The following is a 25,770-nucleotide window of genomic DNA, read 5'->3' as shown; positions in this document are numbered from 1 at the left end:
GGGGGAGGGTGGGTTACCAGAGCAGACTGTTGGGGGGGAGGGTGGGGTTACCAGAGGCAGACTGTTGGGGGGGAGGGGTGGGGTTACCAGAGCAGACTGTTGGGGGGGGGGGGTTACCAGAGCAGACTGTTGGGGGGGAGGGGGGGTTACCAGAGCAGACTGTTGGGGGGGGGGGGTTACCAGAGCAGACTGTTGGGGGGAGGGTGAGGTTACCAGAGCAGAATGTTGGGGGGTGGGGGTGGGGTTACCAGAGCAGACTGTTGGGCGACCAGTTGAACATGTAAAAAACATCCCCTCTTTTGTGTCACAGCACTTCACATACTGTTACTGAAGAGAGTTAATATGTTTAGAGAGAGACCCCACTGTTACCTTGGTAACTAGAGACTCGACCACTCTGATAGAACGCAACAGAACAGTTACATTGCCCAACAAATCTGATCTAGAGATCCAGGAAGGGGAGGCTGATGTTGGGAGTCCTGAGGAGGAAGCTGAGGAAATTACCAGACCTCCAATACAAAGCAAAGTAGTTACATCTCCAAACGAACCAGGGACTACTCCTAATGTTGTGGAAACAAGCAGCGTTGTAAGGAGCAACAGCAGTGCTAATAGTCTAGTCAAGAAAGTACATTTTCCGGAAAAAGAGATAGCAGAAAAGGAGAAACCGCCGAAGCAGAAAACCAAGAAAGAAAGAGCCGGAGAAGATGTAGTTGAGGAAACGAGCGGAACAGAAAACCAGGCCAAGAAAATAGTTAAATCTCCCTCTCTTACTGGAACATGGAAAGCTTTGAAAAAATTGGTCAGATCCAAAGGAAGCGCGGGTAATCTACTAATCGACCTGCTAATTGAACTGCTAATTAAACTCTTGGCATGAGACGCATGTGGAACTTTCTGATCAAAGAAACAAAGTCACCTGTTTGAACCTTACTGATTCTGTAGTGTTAATTGAAGGACTGTTAAATCATGCCGAACCAAATTGTTTGCGAAAAATAAATGTTAAGTTTTATAGAAAGTAGTACTTATATTCTATTCAATATTTGTGTCTGCTCTGGTTTTTGCAAGTTTTACTGTTTCCCCTTTCAAAATAACAAATAATGTTTCGACTGGTCAGATCCTCTAATCTAACCCTTACACAGGTGGTAGAGAAAGTCCAGCTGGAGCCACTCCACAAAGAAATGGAATCACACCGCGGGGAGGCGGAGTCACACCCCGGAGAAGTGGAGTCTCACTTCGTAACGAGGAGAATGGTGTCTCACTTGTGAAAAGTACTAACGAGTTACTTCCATCCCTCCCTCCGACTGGGAGTTCTCCCGCGCCCGGCAAGCAGGCTAAGAAAGGTGAGTTGTGAGTTAGGATAACTTTTTGTTGATTGTAGTACGAGTTTGGCGATCATGGGGGGTCTATTCTGCAGAAGAGATTCATACCAATGCTAAATGAAGAGGTCTCCTCCTAGTCGTAGGAGTGGCCTGCATCACACATATCTCTTGAACGATGTAACAAGTTTCTCCATTCCACTCGGTTCAATGCTAACTGACGTGCTGCATCTCAGTTGATGTTGTTAACATCTGTAAAATTAGCAGCATCCTCGAGTACACAGGCCTGAAGCAGGCCATCCAACCTGTTCGGGGTCTCTCTTGTGACCTCTTTCCAAAGTTAGGTTTCCACTCCAGTAGAACATTCTAAAAGCACTGATAGGTTCATTAGATGAGTTAATGTTAGAGTCTTTAACATGTAAATTCCTTCAGCGATACAGTTGCAAAGGTTACGAACCCTAAAAACAGAGCCTGTTCTATCTACTCCACCTAAGCAAAAGCCGCGAGGGAAGAAAACGAAAAACCTCAACAAAGCACACGTAAAATCAGGTTAGTGATATTTTACAGCAGACATTGTATGAATTTACACGAAATGTAGACAAATTTGTGGCACTGAAATTTTGGCCGGATAACGTAAGTTGTACGCCAAAACATACCATGTTACAGAGAAACCACGACCGTGGGCAGTGAAGCGTAATTTGAGGAACATGGGCGAAACATTCCTAGTTCCAAAACTTCTTAGAGGTTCAAATGTGTTTTGTGATATGAATGTGTTGATGTTTTTGTGATAGTATCATGTCAATTGTGAACACTTGTCTGTAGGGGTGTACAAATTTCAGATTGTTCATTTGTGGGGGCAGTGTTTTGGTTCCACAGCTGGTCACATGGCTGAAAGAGATGTTGTATGTATCATAACTGACACAACTTGAGATTTGTATAAAACCAATTTCCACTACCCTTTACAATCATCACTTTTCACAATGCAATTATTAACTGTTATAAGCATCACTCCTTGAAATCATTTTTACTCCTTAAAAATCCACTATCTTCCATACGTTCAAGTTTGCTTTTACGGTATTCAAGAACTCCAGGATTCTTAGGAACCTTAGATAAGGTTTATTAATCTGTGTGTGGAATGTAATGAACGTCGCGACATACAACCCACAAATTAATAATCCCTGTCTAACATACCAAAGAAAGCTGAAGTTCTTGAGCATCGCAGAAATGAAATTTTATTAAAATTTGTCGTGAAACAGTTTATTATGATGCAGAGTTGATCAACATATAGCGTGCACAATTCTGGATATTATCGTACTAGACTCTGTGATTCAGTAATAATGTGGAAGCGGAGCAAATTTGCAGTGACACGTGATTAACCGAGGGAACAATCGGTTCTCTCATCATCGAAAAAAATATTCTAATCGTTGTCATTTGTCAGAATAAGTATTATATGCGCCATCTGTAAACGTTTTGTCGTTCATGACCTTAGACTATTAATCTGTAGAGTATTGCCTGACAAATTGGTAGAGACAAACAGCATATTTTGTTGTTTAGGTTTGGGTTTGTTTAATTATGGGATTTAAACTTTGAAAACAGGCCACAGAAATCAAGTTGGACTTTCCGTTCCATTTGTTCCGCGGAATAATATTTGACGAAAGCCGATTATCTCAAGATTCTTCTATACGATCTTGAAACTATCCAAATAGTAAGATTGAGTTGGATCATTTTCCGATAAGAGATTGGGGACAGGTTCTGTAACTAACCAACCAATCGGATAGTAAGACTAAGATGGTTATAAGACTGATCATCTGTGCAAGGTTGGGCGAATTCCCATGCGTCAAATTCTTCTGCAGAAATCATTAAGACTTAAAATTTTAGACATAAAATCTGAAACGCGCGAGAAACATTTAAATGATTAAAGTTTTCACCGCTCAAAGTGAGTGTGGTATTGCGCGGCTTTTCACCATATAACTCAAGCTAGATTAATCATGTGATAACTTTACAATTATAATGGCGCAGGAGGGTCAACCTGAAAAGAACATTGCTTGACCCTCCTGCCCCACCGCATGGATCAGGAGGTTCATTTCAGAAACAGTGCTTGACCCTCCTGCCCCACCACATGGATCAGGAGGTTCATTTCAGAAAAAACAGTGCTTGACCCTCCTGCCCCACCACATGGATCAGGAGGTTCATTTCAGAAAAAACAGTGCTTGACCCTCCTGCCCCACCACATGGATTACGGGGGTCATTTGAACCCACAAGACCATGTGCACTTATTTCTACATCGCGCGCGATACGTGTGTGCGTGATTACATGAAATCTTACCGCGCCCTACGCCAAGTAGACGAAAAGCGTGGTCGAAGAGCGAGAGTCGGTACAATAAATAAAACGAGAGTTGGTACATTTAACTGGCATTTTTTAACCGTTGTACAATCAGAATTGCATACAGCCGACACAGGATGAGGGGGGGGGGGGGGGGGGGCAATGACTACTGATGGAGACTTTTGAGCACCAATGGGGACGAAAATAATAGGGACTGAAGGTCAAATCGCTGGTGAAATTTTCCATTTGTCCCCATAAGTACCCAAAGTTTTGGCGAGTTTTATGTAGCTTTGATATTATCTTTTATTAAATGACTTCTAAAGGAGACTTTTGGGTACCAATGGGGGCTAAAAATCTTGGAGACTTGAGGTTAAATTGCTGGCGAAATTCTGCACTTGTCCCCAAAGTACCCAAAGTCATTGGCTCCCCCCCCCTCCCCCGGGTGAGGTGACGGAGAAAAATAAACTGAGCTCAAGGCTACATTTCCAGATATCCCGCCAGGGCACCGTCGCTCATGCTGCAAAGTGTGTTGAGAGATGCCCACGTCATCACACGTAAACTGTGTCACGAATACCTGAAATGCAGAACGTGCAGAACAAACATAACTCTGATCTATATTTTTCATAAAACTTTCAGGATTTGCCAATGAGGGAAAAGACAGCACTGTCCGAGAAGCTAGAAATGCATGAATCATAGGTGACATGGATAGGGGTAAGAAGTTTTTAAAAAACATGAAAATTGTGAAAGGAAAAGAAGTAGAAATGAGAAAGGGTAGATTTAAAATGTTTGAGAATCGATTTTGTGCTGAAGAACTCCGTCCGCAGGACGGGCTTCCGGCTACTTATGATAATTCGAATAAATTTGAGATTCAAACAAGCTACGAATACGAATGCTTATAGCAGTGGCAAGCTCGTGGCAAGCTCTTGTTTGCTGCGCATTGGCTGCAATGTATAACCGCAGTATGAACTGTCAAAATATTTGAATTTGCTTACCTAGTGGCTTTGTTTGATAAAGCATACATACTTTATATACCGATAAATCAATAACTCCTTTTGATTCTTCGGTTTGAGAATTGTGCGGTCACACATCTCTGCAATGTCTGAAAAGGTGGCAGGGAAGTATTGAAACTTACTTAACACTATATTTACAGTTAAACCTTGAACTACTATAACTAGGGCAGTAGGAAACGCCAAAAAGTAGATCATCTGACTAAAACAACTTAACTTCATCCAAGAGTCTAGTTAGCAGCATTGTAGCGATAAGATACCACCATAGTTTGAGCTGTCGACACTGAAATAAAACAAACAATTTACTTTTCACTACTGCAGGGGAATGCATGTAACATATAAAGAATAAAGATATAATATATTGTATGTTTTTCATCGTGGCCTCAGGGGAGAAGGGCAGCTCGAAAAACCGAAAAAAGTCTAAAAAACCGTGTTGGAGCTGGTGAGTTAAAGCTACCGATCTCGATCGTGAGAGTCAGATGATCAGATCGCATGTAACGTGAGTTTCGCCCGCCTGAATAAGGCAACATGAAATCATATTGCTGGTGACAGGTCTCGACCAAGATGTAAAATAAAGATACCCCAAATTTGTTATTTTTAAGCCGATTCACATCGACCCAAGTCTCTGCTTTGACCCTAAATGCTCAAACTTCGTTAATAGATTGGAAAATCGTGTTATGCTTGTTACTAATAACTGTTGTTTGTGAGAGGACATCTCGATTTCCCGGATCAGAGGATCACACCAATGAGGGGTTGATTGTGCATGTGTGAACTTGACTAAATTTTCAAATTGCCCGATTTTTTTTCAGTAGGTCACATTACTCGTGACGTGCAAATGTATCTTTTGTCTTTTAATAGGTCAAGCTCAGAGCTTTAAAGCTTTAAAGACTTCTCCGTGACAAAGACGGCCGACATATATCTTTACTCCAGGAAAAGTCAGAACTCTTTCCACACCACATTCTTAAATGTACACGACAGCAGAACGACGATGTAGCCCCACGCCGCAGTAAACTTTAAATTTCTGACCCGGAACGAGCCCAGCAACTGTAGACAGCTGCGTGAGCTATGTGCGGTTAGCAGATTTAAGAGCTTATGCAATAAGCAGTCACCGTTCACTCTCATTTTTGACTCTTCTTCTTTTGAACAACAAATGTCCATTGAATGATGCCAAGCTAAGCGATTATGATTAGAAAAGTACCGTGATTTACACTGATGGCTCATACAAGGACTTGTTGGACTTCGTGAATTTGGAGGACCTGCAGCTGTAATCAGTACTTCACTACCAGATGTGCGAGGCCGAGGTTCCCGTTTGACAACATTACAAGTGGACCACCCAGGCCGGGATGATCACGCGCTAGTTGACATGAGATCTGATTCTCCCGGGAAAATTGGGCGAGATGACCGGTGTCCTGTCAGAGGTCACAGATACAAGGATACAAAAATATAAATATTTTATTGTACAATTACAATAGTCGTATAAACTTGACAAATTCGCCTACCATCACGTGACCCTCGTCAACGAGCAAGTGAAAAATGTGTTCACAGCATTTATATTATACGGTAACTACACCATAGATTGACAAGCTAAGCGTACAGAAAAACGTCCAACTCCGGACTATAATAAAACTCCGGTATAATAGCGTTTTTGACGGAGCAATTTAATGGCCTGGAGTAGGAAACTTTGTTGACCGGAATAAATTGATCCGAAAGGCGAAAGATACATATGAGAGGCCATCATAAGATGGTACCAAAATATCTCTGTGAAAAGTCCTTTTTACTTTTTTAAGCGTCAAAAGTCGGTGCACTTACTTTATCCATCGAAAAAAGGCATCCCCTGGTGGCTCGTAAAGTATCGATTTTAGCTGTCTAGTAGCCATCTTCTGTGCTCTCTGGCAGTCTAAGAAGAAACATTATATACGACTCTATACAAATAATCTTATTATAAAACAGGATCATACATAGTTAATAGAACTCCATTAAGAAAACATCTTAACTACGTAATCTGTGCCTAGTACAACAGTTTCCAACACTTCCTACAGCTAATGAGGTCTGATCGTCATCTTCTTACAGCGTTCGATGTCTGTGTGAAGGTAAAATGGTGATATCCTCTGGATCAGGCAGAGGTTGAGTGTTATCGGGATTATTTCTTTAGTAGTGGAACAGCTAGCAATATCCCTTATTTCATTTAAATCACTCAAATTTCTAAGTTCTAAGTTTCTATATTTAAGGTCATCAACAAGCATATTTGATATAAGTTTGTATTAGGTCTACCAACACGCCCTTTAAATTTACCACTACTATTTAACACAAATTTCTCTTTGTGATGAAAAAGTTTAAAGAAGCTTTACAACTTAACTCAAACTAATGCTTCTGTCTGTCTGCTGCATTTGAGTTTATTTCTAAATGATTCGCAGCTTTCGGTAGCTCCATGTTCAGCCCACCATGCCTGAAATAATTTGGTTCACAATAACTTTGGTTCCCATAAATATTATGGCTACCATAATATAAGTCACAAATTTTGTTAATTTCAAGTCAACAACAATATTAGTCGTATTTTTAAGACCATTTTTCCATATCATTTAATTTTTTAAAATTTATTCAACTAGCTTTTTTGACTAAAATATTTTCGATCTGGGAAATTATTTAAAGACGAGTCAACATTACATACATCAATTACATAGCATCACATACATTTACCTATAACACGCAGTAGCGACTTGTATAAATTTAACGATACTTAAATTCGTTAAATCATATATCATGTATATGCTCTGCTGAAATTTTAGTCTCCTTTAAAATAAGTCCTCCCATGAAATTTAGTTTACAACAATTTTAGGCAATTGTTTGACTTAATTTATGGTATAATAGATTTTTCGTTCCTGAGGAAAGGGAATTTCGGCGGATATAGTAACACCAGAAAATATTGGTTTATGTAAATTGAGTTTACGTTGTTTATCAATGATTCGAGGGCACTGCAACGAGAATTAGAACAATTAATCAAAAATTACTGCCTAAACATTTAATGACCAAAACCTAACGAGCTTAACCTCTGTCACTCTTTTTCGGAGATTCAATATCATTTGACACAACTCTATGGATTAACTATATGATTTTTTTAAATAGGAAAACTAATCTGGTTGTATCCTAGCAGAACTGATTATTATATACATTAAGAACAGTGTCAGCTGGAATATTCAAGTAAGGTCATTTGTGTGCTTTCTTTTACAACAGAAACAAGGAATTGAAATATCATTGTAAACTAAAACTGACAAGGGTAATCGGGAAATTGGTAGATCACCGACCGGCTATAAGCCGGTTATAAGCCGGCTATAAACCGGCTTATAGCCGGCTACAATTTTTATAGCCGGCTATAAGCCGGCTTATAGCCGGTTAGTAGCCGCTTACATTTGTTGTTGAGCGACGGCTATTAGCCGGTTATAAGCCGGCTATTAGCCGTTAAGGTATCGGCTATAACAGATAGCCGGCTTATAACCACTTTTAATACCAAAACGGCTAATAGCAGGCTTATAACCGGCTAATAGCCGTCGCTCAACAACAAATGTAAGCGGCTACTAACCGGCTATAAGCCGGCTTATAGCCGGCTATAAAAATTGTAGCCGGCTATAAGCCGGCTTATAGCCGGTTAGTAGCCGGCTTATAGCCGGTCGGTGATCTACCAACTGGCCGGGTAATCATAACATAACATTGTGCTCACAGTGTCACTCCATTCCTGAAAAAAGCCCATTTTCTTCCAATAAGACAACAAATAGAGTATAAGATTGCTCTAACCGTGTTCAAATGTGTCAACAACGTAGCTCCAAATTATATCACCAAATGCATCAACATTAAGAGTCAACCTGTACGTGTACTACGGACTGAACAAGACTATTTCCTCCTAAATGTTCCTACTGTTTCAAATTATAGTAAAACTGAGAGAAGCTTTAGTTACTGTGGACCCTTTGTTTGGAATCAGCTTCCTTAGCAATTGAGAACATTAACCGATATCGTCTTGTTTAAAAAGAGAATAAATACGCATCTCTTTGAAAAAGCATTCATATAAGTAGCATATAATAACTTTCTCATAAAACCCAAACTTCATAAAAATAAGTTCTAATGTACATATTCATGAGTCGCTTTAGATGGCTTGAACTGAATCTTTACTTAGCTGTCATTAGTTTAGTGCTCAGTGTCAACAAGAATTGTCATTATATTTTCCCTGTGATGATATTCAATTTCAAGTCAATATATCATAGTTATTGAATGCCTATATATATATCCTGAAGTTAGGACTATGATTTGACCTGCCCATCCCCTAATTTTGGAAGTTTATATGCTCCTATCGTGAAAATGAGGTTAATTGAATGAAGGCTTTCATGTTATTCTGTATTATCATGTCATCTTACATCACATTATCAGGTCCAGTATATCCATAATTAAGACACCAATTGAATAATGAATGTGAATTTGTTTAGAGAATAAAATTTAGGTCGAAAATTTTGATCCTTCCCCCCCCCCCCGCCCCCCTCTGGCCTTATTTCATTAAATCCATAACACCTGATCTTGAAGTTACTCACAAGGCGAGGAACATCCTAGCCTGTCCAGCATCTGGGAGGTCTACACAGGAAACATTAGCTCATTTAGCTCTAGGTCACCAGGCTGTGACAGTAGTCTTGATGTCCATTGTCCAACCAGTTCTGCGATTTACAGGTAACATCTAGGTAAAGAATAAGATTAAGTTGAATGTGCTTATGATGGGACCCCGGAGGGCAAGATCAGGTTATAATAATATAACACCTTGAATTTTTAATGTACTATATACTATAATATCTGAAAGAATCTCTTCGAATATTTTTCTGTGACAAGTGGATCTTGAATCTTTGAATAGAGTTGGTGGTTACTGTCTGGTGACATTACACACTCACTTAATCTTCCTCTTGGTCCAAGGGATGTTTTAAGAAGGGCATTAATAACTTCCCTTACTGACATACTTACAACAAAATAGCTGCATTGCTTTGGACTTGTCAGTAGAATGCCTGAAGATCGGTTACCCAACTGTCTACTTGAATGACAACCCAAAAATAGGAAGAGATCAAGAGGCAGGTCTATAGGAAGAGCTTAAATGTAGTAGAAATGTTACCTACCCTCCGAAGATGTATAAGTAAAGTAATAAAACAGCTCGCGCAGACTAATCTTTTTGGATGGAGATCTCGCTAGAGTAACATGTTACTTGGTTCAATCCAATAACATATAAAATTAAAGAGTTTAAGAGTCCAGTTTAAGAGAGGAAGTCGCCACTAAAAAGGATTTGTTAAAGGCCTGCTACAAAGAGGTAGAGGAGGAGATCCTGAAAGCAAAGATCAGGAAAGTTGAGGATACTGCTGATCGTTGTAAGAACAAGGAAAGCTGGAAGCTTGTCAACGATATTTCAAGGAGGACAAATCCCAGCTGTGGACTCGTGGAAGGGGGCAGCTCAACAGAACGTCTTGAGAACTGGAGGAAGCACTTCTCTGGGTTACTTGGACAGCCACCCACAGTCCCTGACAATAGCATTCCGATCAGGAATATACACCCTCCACTGAATATAGAGGATGGCCCGTTCACCATTGAGGAACTACGTCTTGCCAAAAAGCAGATAGTAGAAGGCAAAGCTTATGGTGATGATGGTATCTCACCTGAAGTGATGAAGAGGGTGGACATCGATGACGTCATCCTGAAGTTCTGCAACGATGCATTATGTGATGGTCTCATGCCCGATCAATGGAAGCTCAGCAATATTGTTCCTGTGCCAAAGAAAGGGGACCTCACTAAGACCGACAACTACAGAGGAATATCTCTGACATCGATAGTCAGTAAAACTCTGAACAAAATGTTGCTGAACAGGATGAAGCCAAATCTTGAGGAAGTTTTAAGGGACAACCAGAATGGCTTTAGACCTGGGCGCTCTACAACATCGCACATCCTTGCTCTACGAAGAATTATGGAGGGTGCTAGAGCCAAAAATCTTAAGGCCACCATGGTTTTCATTGATTTCAAAAAGGCGTTCGATAGTGTGCATAGAGGTTTGCTCATAAAGATATTGAAAGCATATGGCATACCAGAAGCCATAGTGCGGCTCATTGAGGGTATCTATACGAGCACAAAGGCTAAAGTAGTTACAGCCGATGGTATAACAGAAATTTTTGATATCCTGGCTGGAGTACTGCAAGGAGACACTCTAGCCCCGTACTTGTTCATTATCGTGATTGACTATATCATGACAGTGACTATAGACGATGATGACTCGGACTCTGGGTTCACTCTCAGGCCTGCACGGAGTAGAAGGATTGGTGCCGAGAAGATCGCAGACGTCGAGTTTGCAGATGATGTTGCCCTTATCACTGATACCATTGAAGGGGCAAAACTACTCCTGGACAGGCTTGAGAAAGCAGCACTGAGTGTTGGGCTAGCCATGAACGGCACTAAAACTAAGTTCATGACTCTGAACATGACAGAGGAGGCGAGCAGTCTTAATAACTGTTCTGGAAACCAGCTGGAAAAGGTGAGAGACTTTGTTTACCTTGGAGCTTGGATAGCAACAACAGAGAGGGACCTGCGGGTCAGAAAAGCTAAGGCTTGGGCAGCTTGCCACAAGCTAAAGAAGATGTGGAAGTCTGACCTTAGAAGAGGACTAAAGATCCGTCTATTTGTTGCTACTGTGGAGTCAATACTTCTTTATGGTTCTGAGACGTGGACGTTGACAGAGCAATTGAAGAAACGCATTGATGGCTGCTACACTAGAATGCTAAGGATGGCACTTAATGTGGATTGGAAGCAGCGAAAAACCAACAAAGAAGTCTATGGCAACCTACCGAGAGCAACCATGAAGATCCAAGAGCGCAGGATGCGACTAGCAGGCCATATCCACCGGCACCCAGAACTAGTCGCAAACCGCTTGCTACTCTGGGAACCAACTCATGGGGTGCGGAGTAGGGGGAGACCAGCCATGACCTATGTTGATAGCCTACGAGCTGACACGGGTCTCAACGACACTGGAGAAATGGGCGGACTTATGGCGGATAGAGTTTTATGGAGACAGCGCATCAATACTCGGACGCTGAAGCCGCCTTAAGTCAAGTAAGTCAAGTTAAGAGTCCAAAATAGGAATTTAACACAAATATATATATAGATATCACCGCAGCCTTGAGGGCGGTACTGAATATTGCACGTGCGTGCGCGTGCAATATTTTATATCTCCACGAGGGCGCTAGCCCGAGGCGGAGATATTTTCGTATAGCACGGAGGGCCCAACGGGCCCGAGTGCTATACGATAGTTCCGCCCTCATGGCGAGGAATGATATCGTGTATATCCATGAGCGGGCGCTTTACAGTTTCCAACAATCATAGCAAATAGAAGTAAAAGATTTCGAACTCAAGTTGCAAATTTACGAGAAAATCATGCTTTAGCCTTTGGTTTAAGATGCAGAACAGGGAAAAATTACAGATTATAGAACAAACTAGAAGAATAAAGAACCGACGAAAAACCGGCCGTTACCAAAAATTTGTCAGCTTATTGCGTCATGTAATTGTAAACAATCATAATGCAGGCCATCGCCATGAGTATGAGTTCGTCAACAAGTGTAAGCATCTATGACTTAAGTTACCAGGAGAGTTTGAGACGGCAGACGGAGAAAACGTGAGAGTAGAACATAAAATTCTCAAGAACATCATTTTACTGGCGGTGTCAAAACAGCTAGGGCATGTTCAAAGTTTCTATTCGGTACACAATGTATTTTTAAGTACAAGCACGCTGCACGGCCTAAATATAAAAAACTAATTCAGCTTACAGGTTTTACCACCAAAAAGAGTAACCCAGAGATCAGCTCGAGATCACAGTCTGATCATGGACATTAAATATGAGAGTTAAAGATCAAATTCATAACATAAAATATGTTGATGGCAGTTTCAAAACAAAAAACAGGGTAAAATATCTTTCGGGAACACAATAGAATTACACGTAAAATTTCGGCCTAAAATTTCAAGGTTTATCAACTGAAATAGTGAGCAATTTATATAGAAATGGTAAACAAATAATTATTAATACTAACACAATGAAATAGGGATTAGAGACGCAGACTTCAAGTCGCCACGAATTTTGTAACCATAGTTACAGTATGTCACGTGTTCAATATGAGCCAATCATGCGCCGACTGGGTGATATAGTTATACTGATATAGGGGATACTAGGATCGAGTAGGGGGTGAGCTCAGAGCTTATACATTCTTTGTAATTGTATTACTATAAGTATATTGCCGTGGGAATTATAAAAGTGTAGTGTAGAACTTTTAGGCCACATAATTAGAGCTGTGTGGGAATTTGCAATTTTGTTTGTTTTCCGGGCTGTATTGTTACTTGTCACGTTAAGTGTCATCTGCTCGCGTGCTGTATTTTAAGCAGGCTGGACGCGCACTGTGTCTTGTTACATCGGGCTGCGAGAGGTCAGAAGACAAAATATGGTAAGACGCTGGTGGATATATATATTAAATTCATTCACTGCAACAATCACTCCATAAAATCATGTAGGAGTATTGATAAGATTGAGTTCCAGATCACCTATATATTGCTGTGGATACTAAAATCCTGACACCTCTATAACCCCTAAAAGAAACTATACATGTCATGGGTAATGGATATCATTAGTAGGTAGTTATTGCAAACAGAGTGCTACCAAGTGCCACGTCTTATGATTTTCTAGAAATCAGAAACAAAAAGTAAAACTCTAATCAAAATGCTGAGCAGGATGAAGCAAAGACTTGAAGAAGAACTAAGAGACAACCAGAATGGCTTCAGACCTGGTTGCTCTACAACTTCGCACATTCTTGTTCTGTGAAGAATTATATAGGGTCTAAAGGCCATGAGTGTGAAGGCCACTATGGTGTTTATGGGGCAAAACTACTCCTGGACAGGCTGTAGGAAGCAGCAAAAAGTGTGGGGTTAGTCTTGAACAACTCTAAAACAAATCTCATGACTCTAAACACTACAGAGGAAAGTAGACTTTAAAGCTGTTCTGGAAACCAGCTGGAAAACGTACCTTGGGGGCATAGATATCAACAACTGAGAGAGACTTTAGAGAGACTTTTCAAGAGCAACTATGAAGATCCAAGAGCGTAGGATGCAACTAGCTTTGCCATATACACTGGCACCTTGAACTAGTTGCTAAGTGTGGGGTACTTAATGAACCTAACCATGGTGTGCTGAGCAGGGGAAGAACAGTCATAACTTATGTTGATAGCCTAAGGGCTGATACGGGTTTGAGTAACACTGGAGAAATCACGGGACTTATGGAGGATAGAAATCTATCGAGACAGTGCATCAATACTCGGACGCTGAAGCCTAAATTAAGAGAAGTTTAAAAGTTCACAATCATAATTATTATTTAAAATTGCCTCTAATAGCTACTGATAATCAGCTTGATAGTCGTCTTCCAGCCAGTTTATCAGAAATAAATAAAATGCAGAACCTAACAAAAGGACTAAAATAACTCCAAGATATATTTCATGAAAATTACTAAATTTGCATTGGCGCTCGATTCCAAAGAATTTTTGTTAATGATGCGTTGACAAAATGCGCGGCGCGCAAAAATTATCATTTGAAATTGTTTGTTGTTCAAACATATTTCATAAAATAATCTGTAATATATAGTTCTAATAGTGCATAAAAAGAATAATCTCAAAATATAACACTAAACAGAGCAAAAACGAGGATCGCGCAAAAAATTATATCTATTTTGACAATTTCCGCGATTTTAAATAGGAACCATTTAAATATATGTAAACAAAATACGCAAACCATTAAAATCTTGATCCATAAATTTTTAATTGTAGAGTCCCCGGTCAATAGTTTGCAAAAATAATTTTATATACGAAAATATAAAGAATTTAAAAATTTATGGATCAATAAATTAACGGTTTGCGTATTTTGTTAATTATACTTTATGTATAAACATGGTTCCTGTTCAAAATCCCGGAAATTGTCAAAATAGATATGATTTTTGCGCGATCCTCGTTTTTGCTCTGTTTAGTGTTATATTTTGAGATTATTCTTTTTATGCACTATTAGAACTATATATTACAGATTATTTTATGAAATATGTTTGAACAACAAACAATTTCAAATGATAATTTTTGCGCGCCGCGCATTTTGTCAACGCATCATTAACAAAAATTCTTTGGAATCGAGCGCCAATGCAAATTTAGTAATTTTCATGAAATATATCTTGGAGTTATTTTAGTCCTTTTGTTAGGTTCTGCATTTTATTTATTTCTGATAAACTGGCTGGAAGACGACTATCAAGCTGATTATCAGTAGCTATTAGAGGCAATTTTAAATAATAATTATGATTGTGAACTTTTAAACTTCTCTTAATTTAGGCTTCAGCGTCCGAGTATTGATGCACTGTCTCGATAGATTTCTATCCTCCATAAGTCCCGTGATTTCTCCAGTGTTACTTGTAATGTATTATTGATTATAATATGACGATGTATATTTCTTATTACTAATCAATCTATTTCAGCCTCTATTTAGAGGTCTAGCAAGACAGTCTATTTCATTGGTCCATAACATTGGCGACGAGTATGACAAAATCCTACCCCTATCCTCTGACCGCTACAGTCAGCGCGCCGGAAGACTGGTTCGAGCAGTACACATGGTTTCTCAAGTCCCAAAAATCCTATCCGGTTGAACCGGAACCGTTAGTAGAGAATCCGAATGAAGCGCAACAAACCGCGCATGCACAACTGTTAGCGGAATATAATCAGCTATGTCAAACGATCAAACCTCACTTCTTAACGAGCATTGATCCAGAAATCTTTTCCCTACTTACGTCTTTAGCATCTCCAAATGACGTCAACGAACTTACATATTTCGAGATGAAGACAATTCTCATAAATCACATGGTCCCGAAACCGACTGTTTTGGCAGAGCGATTCAGATTCTACAAATGCCACCAAAAGCAGTCGGAGAAAACAGCAGACTTTGTTGCGAGGTTAAAAAAACTGGCAGTCAAATGCAAGTTTACAGACTTCGGCAGTTCAATGTTAGATCAATTTATAATGGGAATTGTTAACTCAGAAGCACAGGAGTTGCTATTGGAGGAGGATTTCGAACAACTGACACTAGAGAGAGCGTATAGAAAAGTGGTGGCAATGGACAGATCTAAATCAGAGGCTGCAATGATTAAAAACTCCCAGCAAACTGTACATAAGGTACAGATCAGCAAGAAGTCTCAAGGGAAATCTTCACAGGGAAGTTCCAATCAGGAGACAAGATGCAATAAATGCAAACTCAAATCGCATGCAACCAAGGACTGCTATACTAAATGTTTCAACTGTGGTGAATTGTATCATACTGCTAAGGACTGCCGTAAGAAGACGAAACGCAAGTCCTGGAAACAGAGTGGTAAATCTACACATCATGTATCAACAGACTGCAACAACAGCGATTCAAGCAGCGATTCAAACCAGGACACAGAACAGTTTGTGAGTCGAAATATTTACTATTGTGAATTGTCGGAGAAATCCGTAAGTTTAGATGACCAGTTAAATGTTTTGTTTCAAAAATCTTCAAATTTGGGCAACAACCTGACAAGTATTGATGATTCTAAAATTCAGGATGATGATAATAGTGTTCTGTATGGTAGTAATTTGCATGATGATTCGCATGTTGATTTGCATGACAATAACATTATTTTGCATGATAACAGGTTTTTGCATGATAACACTGTTTACTTCGATAACGTGAACTTTTTGCGTGATTCTAGACCCCTGATCAAGGTTTGGATCAATCGCCGAGAGTGTCTGATGGAGTTTGACAGTGGATCAAGTGTATCTGTGTGCAGTAGAGAGATGCTGAAGAAAGCTGGTGTGGAGTTTAAGTTGAGAAGTAGTGATAGGCAACTGCGTGTGGCGAATGGTCAATACCAGCAGGTATGCGGTAAAGCAGTTGTGGAAGTGGCGATAAACAACCAGATTGTGAAAGGGTTGGAACTGTATGTGGTGGATAATCACTTTCCAGCACTGTTTGGACGCTCTTGGATTACAGAGTTTTGTGGTGAAAACTGGTTAGAAAAGTTAGTAACGAGAACACAGGGCCAAACAGCAGAAGTTGGACAGAGACCAACAAAAGAGGTTGAACTGGAGAGAACTGATGGAAACTGTAGCGCACACGAAGGAGAATTTCCTGGGACTCAAGAAGGAGTACGAACAGTGAACGTGTTGGGAGTTATGGAATCAGAACCAGTGACAGATACCGCCAAGAGAAAGTTTAAAACTGGACAACGATGTGAGGACGAAGAGACTGCTCCTAGAACACATCAGTTGAGAAATTTTGTTAGTGTGGACGATGAAACAGATCCTGGAACACCAACAAAGATACGGACAGTACAAGAGATAATGTCTAGTGACATCTTCAAAGATGAGTTAGGTCTGGTAAAGAACTATAAAGTGCAACTCCAATTGAAGGAGGGAAGCAGACCTGTCACGCAGAAATCAAGAGCAGTACCTTTTGCTATTAAAGACTTACTGGAAAAGGAGTTAGACAACATGGTGAAACAAGGAATTTTGAAGAAAGTCAAAGAGAGCCCATGGGGAACTCCAGTTATGCCAGTGAAAAAAGGAGACGGTGTGAGAATATGTGGAGACTTTAAAGCAGTCAACAAACTATTGGAAATGAAACATCACCCGTTACCAACTACAGAAGAATGTTTTGCAAGCGTTTCGGGAGGAGAAAAGTTCTCAGTCATAGACATAAAACAAGCGTACAATAACGTGGAGCTATCAACAGAAGATCAACTCATCACAACAATGAATACGCATATGGGACAGTATGTGTGGACGCGCTTACCGTATGGAATAAATAGCAGCGCAGCAATCTTTCAGAATCTGATGGACAATGTACTACGGGGTATACCTATGGTTTGCTGTAGGATAGACGACATTTTAATATCAGGAAAGAACGATAAAGAGCACTTAGATAATCTGAATAAAGTTGTGAGAAGACTGGAAGCAAACGGTTTCAGATGCAGACTGAATAAATCTAAGCTGATGCATGAAGAAGTGATTTATCTAGGACACAAGGTGAACAAGCATGGTATGTCACCAGTCAACAGCAAGATAGACGATCTGTTAAAAGTACAGGCACCTGAAAATGTGAAAAATTTAGTAGCATTTCTGGGAGCAGTTGGGTATTATCGCAAGTATCTACCAGATTTGTCGACAATAATCGCTCCATTGGACGAGTTGAGAAAGACTGAAGTTGAATGGCGATGGACAAAGACTGAACAGAAAGCCTTCGAAGAATTAAAGAAATTACTTTGTTCTGACAGAGTATTGACGTTCTACAACCCGCTGAAACGTTTGAAGCTGGATACAGACGCAAGCAGCGTGGGTTTGGGAGCTGTATTGTCACACATAGATGATGATGGAACAAATGAACGTCCGGTTGAATTTATTTCAAGGACATTATCGAATGCTGAGAAAAAATATAGCCAGATTGACAAAGAAGCTTTAGGGATAGTCTGGGCTATAAAAAGGTTTCATATGTATCTGTATGGAAGACACTTTGAACTAGTGACGGATCACCAACCGTTAGTACATATATTTGGACCTAAGAGAGGCATTCCAGAGATGACGGCGAACAGATTATCCAGATATGCACTGCTGTTACAAAATTACGATTATAACATAGTATACAGAAATACAAAAGAGCATGCTAATGCTGATGTAATGTCCAGATTCCCGAAAAAAGTCATTCATGTGGACGAGCCAAACGAATGTGAAGAGGCATTTTCTTTGACCATGGAGGACGCACTGATAGATGCAAAAGAAGTTGCCCGGGAGACATCCAAAGACATTATTCTGAGCAAGATAGCGATGTACATTGTAGATGGCTGGCCGGAAAAGATAGACAAAGATCACAAGGAGATGAAAGCCATGTACGACAGAAAGAACCAACTCACGACTGAAAAAAGATGTATCACATGGGGAAATCGTGTAATCATTCCACATAAACTAAGAGCAGAGGTTCTTAAGATGCTACACCTTACACATGTAGGGATGACTGGAATGAAAAGCCTGGCTAGAAGCTATGTGTGGTGGCCAGGAATAGACCAAGATATAGAGATTTTAGTTAAAGCATGTGCATCCTGCCAAAAACACGGGAAAAAGTTACCAAAAGTCATCGACCATCCCTGGGTTAAATCAACAAGACCCTGGCAACGAGTACATGTGGACTTCGCTGGAGAATTCCAAAATAACTATTGGTTACTGATGTACGATACTTACTCAAAATGGCCGGAAGTTATCAAGATGTCTCATAACACTACTGCGCCAGCTACGATAAAAGCAATGAGAAGAGTATTTTCAAGAACAGGGGTACCTTGGGTTCTAGTCAGCGATAACGGACCGCAATTTATCAGTGAAGAATTCAAGAACTTCCTAAAGAAGAATCAGATAAGACATGTTTTGTGCCCATCATACTCCCCGAGGAGTAACGGAAGCTGCGAACGGTTTGTCCAGAGTTTTAAGTCAGCGATGAAAAAGATGTACGAAAAGTCTAAGGATTTAGATTTAAATCTCGCTAACTTCCTAATGGCATATAGGAATACTCCACACTCTGTAACTAAGCAACCACCAGCAGTAATGATGTACGGACGAACTTTACGATCTAAGTTACATCACCTCAGACCCAGTGATCAGATGGAAGCGGAACGACTGGATGTTGATAATGAACAAAAAGTTGTTGACAGTAAAAGAAACGAACGTGTATTTGAGGAGAAACAAACAATATGGGTTCGACCGGACACTCGGAAAGAGTACGAACCAGCAACGATTGAAAAAAGACACGGAGAATCACTGTGGTATGATGTGAACTACAAGGGCAGGATCATAAAGAAACATGTAGATGCGATGAAGAAACGGTTAGTGCCAGTAATCGAGTTACAGAAGCAGCAAATCGAGATACCAGAAAGAAACACTGAGCCGAGGAATATTGAACAACCTGTGATAACAGTTCAGCAGCAGCCGGGTCCAAGTAGAGAAGGAGCGCCAGCTGTGACTAGTAACCAACCGACACAATCTAGCACTCAGATCAGTGGTCAGGAGCCAGTTAGACGCTCGGGCAGGTTGAGTGCAAAACCTCAGATCAGGTATAATGCAAACACCGGGTTCGTGAACCCGTGAATCTTGCATGTATTGTAAAGCACTTTTTTGTTTGTTTTGTAAAGCACATTTTTTATGCACACGTGTAGTACACTTTTATACTTTTGTACAGCATTAAATTGTTTAAAAAAAATTTGTAAGCAATCCAGGGTGTTCAGAAACAATAATAGACCTGAGGAGATTATTTAGCGCTATTATGACAGTGTAATCCAGGAATTCTGTTTTTAAACTAGTAATTCATTGACGTAGGGCGCGACGCCAAACGGGATTTTAGTGTACAAGTTTTAGCTCAACGAACATTTTATGTAATTTTAGTGCGCGGAGCACGCACGTATCATTTCGATTTCGTTCGATTTTATCCTGAAAAGTAAATTCATTTGTGAAGGGAAGGTGTAATGTATTATTGATTATAATATGACGATGTATATTTCTTATTACTAATCAATCTATTTCAGCCTCTATTTAGAGGTCTAGCAAGACAGTCTATTTCATTGGTCCATAACATTACTCAAACCCGTATCAGCCCTTAGGCTATCAACATAAGTTATGACTGTTCTTCCCCTGCTCAGCACACCATGGTTAGGTTCATTAAGTACCCCACACTTAGCAACTAGTTCAAGGTGCCAGTGTATATGGCAAAGCTAGTTGCATCCTACGCTCTTGGATCTTCATAGTTGCTCTTGAAAAGTCTCTCTAAAGTCTCTCTCAGTTGTTGATATCTATGCCCCCAAGGTACGTTTTCCAGCTGGTTTCCAGAACAGCTTTAAAGTCTACTTTCCTCTGTAGTGTTTAGAGTCATGAGATTTGTTTTAGAGTTGTTCAAGACTAGCCAAAATAGCTCTCAACGTTCCACAAACAGAGAGCAGCCTTAATGTTTATAGAGACATGAAATGGTTACCACTCCATCTTAGACGACAACTCCATCTGTCAAATTATATGTGTAGAATCATCCATGACAATTGTCCTACAAACTTTATGAACAAATTTAGTTACATATCAGGAGGTAATAGGAGCGGCGAAAGCTGCAACATATATGTTAATAGATCAACATCACATAAAAACTTTCAATACTTGGGGGCAAAATGTTGGAATAATGTTCCAACAGATCTACGAAATCTGCCCGATGTTAAAAGCTTTAGTGATTCGTATAAGAAACAGCTACTCTCATCTATAACAACAGACCCTTATTATACCGTCGACAATTCATATGACAAATTTTACACTGCAATCATAGTCGACGATAACTAAGTATCTTCTATTTCTTTTAAATCTGAGGCATATATAATTGAAGTGTCAAAAGGATATTCCCTTTTTTACCACCTTACCATTCTGATTGATTCTGCACATGACTGACATGTTTTAACTGGAGAAGGGGTTCGCACAGTGGTAGTTTTATAAACCACTTTTAATTTATTGACCTATTATACCTAGTGGTAGTTTTACAGACCACATTTAATTTATTAACTTATTATACTTAGTATTTATTTTTGGTGACTGTATCACCAAGTACAGTTTTAACATTTGATAATTGTACAGTTTATTGACGACACATTGACCGAATGTTATTTTATATTCTAATCACAATGCTGGCAAGCATAACCGTTGCCCTTATATTCACAACACTATTTACCCCCTATACTATTATATCCCCTTTATTGTTTTCCAGCATTAAGACTCATCGAAAGTAGTTCAGCAGGTATATTTAAGTTCAAAACATTCTAATTCAATGTTAAAGATGACAGGAATAAGAAATAGTTATGTGGAGGTTTTTAAGAAATTTGCGCAAAATACGCGCCAGCATGTTATACGAAATTAGGTAAAAAACCCAAAATCGCCATATTCAGGTGCCTTAAAAACCATGTTAAAATTGAGTTAGAGATCTGAAACTTTGCAGGGCGTCTATACCTTGTCCAAATCGACTGTAAAAAAATGTCATGTTTCAGGAGTATCGGGAAATGGGTTTTCTGGAACCCCTGTTTTACAACAGATTGTCGTGAAGTATAGTATATAATATGTATAGACGCTTTTGGCAGTCAATTGTAGCCTACATTTAAGTGTCCGTAGATTCAAAAGTATAAAAGATACAGTCATTTCGAACCACAGGTTTTAAAGGTAATCGTTTATACTTTAGTTTACATTATATTGAAAAATAATTTAACGTCATCATCATCACTTGATGACGTCATCAAGTTAAGTGTTTTTAAAACCTGATTTTTTACAAAATAACAACTTTTCAAATCGATTTAACACCATTAAGGAGTAATTTTATTCAAAATCTGAGGACATTTTCATCTTAGATAATTGTTCAAGCATTCTGAAAATCTACCGGAAAAGTTTCCTACCTTGCTCCTTCATAAAGATATTCGCTATTGAAGTTAGTGCTTTTTTGAAGAATAATTTTATAAAAACACAAAAGTTGTTAATTAGTATTCTCTGGTGTTGGGCCATCCCTTGGGTTGTGGAGCTCAATTTTGCTTCCTAAAGGTCTAAATTGTGTTATAGGCTAGTTTTAAAGTTGAAAATTGAAAAGTTGCACACGTGGGGACACGCCCAAATTGATTTAAAATAGCTAAAATCACTGAAAATTGTTATTTTCACGATTTTTACCAACTTTGGAGTCCCGTTGTGATCCAAGTTCTTTTTGAAATCTTCTGAAACTTTTCATGCTTATCAAACTATATATTAAATATCACTATGCAAAAATGTATGGTGATTCAATATTTTATGCGCACACAACGTCCGCTCAAAGTTTGCACGTGCGAAAGGTGAGAATTTTGCTCATTCGTGATTTCGAATATATTCTGCTTTCCCACGATATTGAAATGGCATTATCAATTATATATATGAATTTAATGCCAACTTGAATGAGTAAAAAGTGCCATATTCAGTCTGTTATTGACAGATATGCCTACCTAAACACAAGGAAACGTTTTCAAAGGTAAAATTTCGAAATCGTTGAAATTACCTCCTTATTATTATTAATGAAGTTTCGACTGTGTAAATTATCCTGACATTATAATCAAAAAGAGATGATATTTGACCAAAACCCATAATCATGGGTAGAGTGAACCGCTGCCAGTGTCTCTCTTTTCCAAACAAAAGAAAATGATATTAATTTGAGGAACCGTCCGCAAATGCAAATTGATACCGAGAATGAAATTGGTCGCTCGCTTTTCCCATTCATTCACGGCTTACGAATTGTAATAAAGCTTATTGAATGGGAAAGGCGAGCGACCGATTTCATTCTCGGTATCAATTTGCATTTGCGGACGGTTCCTCAAATTAATATCATTTTCTTTTGTTTGGAAAAGAGAGACACTGGCAGCGGTTCACTCTACCCATGATTATGGGTTTTGGTCAAATTTATATACTAGATATTTTATTTATTTTCCAACAGACGACAACTTCCTGTTTTTTTTCCTTCTATATTAGTTACTCATATCTCTTGTACAGACTGTTCTACAAGGACATTGACAGACGATACTCATATTAGGCATTCATTATTGCATCTAAATTATTTCACTTGCATTAGGTTTAGAAATTTATTCTCTGGTTAACAGATTTCAAATGTTTAATTAATTTGTAGTATGACAGTATATAAGAAGTTATTTAATTTTGCTTGGGCTGTTGTGTTGACTGTTGGGGTTTAGTGGTGGTATGGAATTTGAATTTTATATAAATTTACACTATGAGGTTGGGGCATTTTGCATAGTAAATATGGTTACTACTCCTATATATCATATTATTTGATTGGTATTCGATTTCTGATTATTTCCCTAGGAATATGATTATTATATCTCAATTTGGCTTTAGGTAGGGTGCCCCGCTAAAAGAACTGGATTCTTCCAGGAAGCATCCCGTGCACAGAGCTTGGTCTACATATATATTAAATTATTAACCATTCATTCTGTATGTGCACGAAAATTTATTTCAATCAACAAAAAAAAACCCCACACTTTTTGCTGCTTCCTATAGCCTGTCCAGGAGTAGTTTTGCCCCATTCAATTATATCAGTGATAAGGGCACCATCATCTGAGAATTTGACATATGCGATATTTTCAGCACAAATCCATCTACACCCTGTGCAGGCGACAGTGGCGTAACGAAAGGCCCTGCTGACCCCGCTGTGCAGGGGGGCGCCGTCTTAGGGGGGCGCCAAATCGTCGTTTGAATGTGGGACAATTTCGAAAACTTAACTAAAGTACTAGCAAAACTGCGCGTTTTGCTCTTGATACACACTTTTTTAGAGATTTTACCGGCGTATTCTTTAAAATCACCTAATTTGTTCAATTTTAGGGAGGGGCACCAAAAGGGGAGGGGGCGCCAACAGGGGGGCGCTTTTTCGGCAGGGGGGCGCCAACAGGCAACGTTACGCCACTGGCAGGCGAGTGAACCCAGAGTCTGAGTCATCATCTATAGCCACTGTCATGATATAGTCAATCACGATGATGAACAAGTATGAGGTGTCTCTTTGCAGTACTCCCGAGTCCTGATCCTACCAGGACTTCGAAGACCCCTGTAATACCATCTGCAGTTGTGATTACTTAAGCCACTGTGTTTGTGTAGATCAATCGCACTATGTATTCTGGTATACCATTTGCTTTAAGTATCTTAATAAGCAAACCTTTATGTACACTGTCAAAGGCTTTATTAAAATCTATAAACATCATAGTGGCCTTCACACTCTTTAGACCCTATATAATTCTTCACAGAACAAGAAGTGCGAAGTTGTAGAGCAACCAGGTCTGAAGCCATTCTGGTTGTCTCTTAGTTTTTCTTCAAGTCTTTGCTTCATCCTGCTCAGCATTTTGATTAGAGTTTTACTTTTTGTTTCTGATTTCTAGAAAATCATAAGACGTGGCACTTGGTAGCACTCTGTTTGCAATAACTACCTACTAATGATATCCATTACCCATGACATGTATAGTTTCTTTTAGGGTTATAGAGGTGTCAGGATTTTAGCATCCACAGCAATATAGGTGATCTGGAACTCAATCTTATCAATACTCCTACATGATTTTATGGAGTGATTGTTGCAGTGAATGAATTTAATATATATATTTGTGTTAAATTCCTATTTTGGACTCTTAAACTCTTTAATTTTATATGTTATTGGATTGAACCAAGTAACATGTTACTCTAGCGAGATCTCCATCCAAAAAGATTAGTCTGCGCGAGCTGTTTTATTACTTTACTTATACATCTTCGGAGGGTAGGTAACATTTCTACTACATTTAAGCTCTTCCTATAGACCTGCCTCTTGATCTCTTCCTATTTTTGGGTTGTCATTCAAGTATTATAACCTGATCTTGCCCTCCGGGGTCCCATCATAAGCACATTCAACTTAATCTTATTCTTATTTCATTTCATTATTTCATTTCATTTACCTAGATGTTACCTGTAAATCGCAGAACTGGTTGGACAATGGACATCAAGACTACTGTCACAGCCTGGTGACCTAGAGCTAAATGAGCTACTGTTTCCTGTGTAGACCTCCCAGATGCTGGACAGGCTAGGATGTTCCTCGCCTTGTGAGTAACTTCAAGATCAGGTGTTATGGATTTAATGAAATAAGGCCAGAGGGGGGCGGGGGGGGGGGGGGGGAAGGATCAAAATTTTCGACCTTAATTTTATTCTCTAAACAAATTCACATTCATTATTCAATTGGTGTCTTAATTATGGATATACTGGACCTGATAATGTGATGTAAGATGACGTGATAATACGGAATAACATGAAAGCCTTCATTCAATTAACCTCATTTTCACGATAGGAGCATATAAACTTCCAAAATTAGGGGATGGGCAGGTCAAATCATAGTCCTAACTTCAGGATATATATATAGGCATTCAATAACTATGATATATTGACTTGAAATTGAATATTATCACAGGGAAAATATAATGACAATTCTTGTTGACACTGAGCACTAAACTAATG

At 39.3% G+C, this 25,770-nt stretch overlaps 1 protein-coding gene and 1 long non-coding RNA gene across 5 annotated transcripts in view; one reads left to right on the top strand and one right to left on the bottom strand.

The window, feature by feature from the left end:
- LOC134817593 (kinesin-like protein KIF19) overlaps positions 1–25,770 on the top strand; it is a 41,514-nt gene that overhangs the window by 10,008 nt on the left and 5,736 nt on the right. Inside the window, exons 15-18 of one of the 4 annotated variants that reach the window (XM_063826801.1) lie at positions 351–818; positions 1,134–1,334; positions 1,743–1,859; positions 1,977–2,054. In XM_063826801.1, coding sequence (XP_063682871.1) covers positions 351–818; positions 1,134–1,334; positions 1,743–1,859; positions 1,977–2,054 — 864 coding nt within the window. The remainder of the gene's footprint in view (positions 1–350; positions 819–1,133; positions 1,335–1,742; positions 1,860–1,976; positions 2,055–25,770) is intronic. The other 3 variants (XM_063826804.1, XM_063826802.1, XM_063826805.1) reach the window with 3 other exon arrangements.
- LOC134817132 (uncharacterized) lies at positions 3,934–5,698 on the bottom strand. Its single transcript, XR_010160472.1, has 2 exons — positions 4,625–5,698; positions 3,934–4,206 (listed from the first exon to the last, which is right to left on the bottom strand). It is a non-coding gene; the product is annotated as an uncharacterized LOC134817132 (long non-coding RNA).

The sequence above is a fragment of the Bolinopsis microptera genome, chromosome 6 (genome assembly GCF_026151205.1).
Source record: "Bolinopsis microptera isolate Bmic1 chromosome 6, MBARI_Bmic_1.0, whole genome shotgun sequence".
NCBI lineage: Eukaryota > Metazoa > Ctenophora > Tentaculata > Lobata > Bolinopsidae > Bolinopsis > Bolinopsis microptera.
This window is presented reverse-complemented; position numbering and strand designations above follow the sequence as displayed.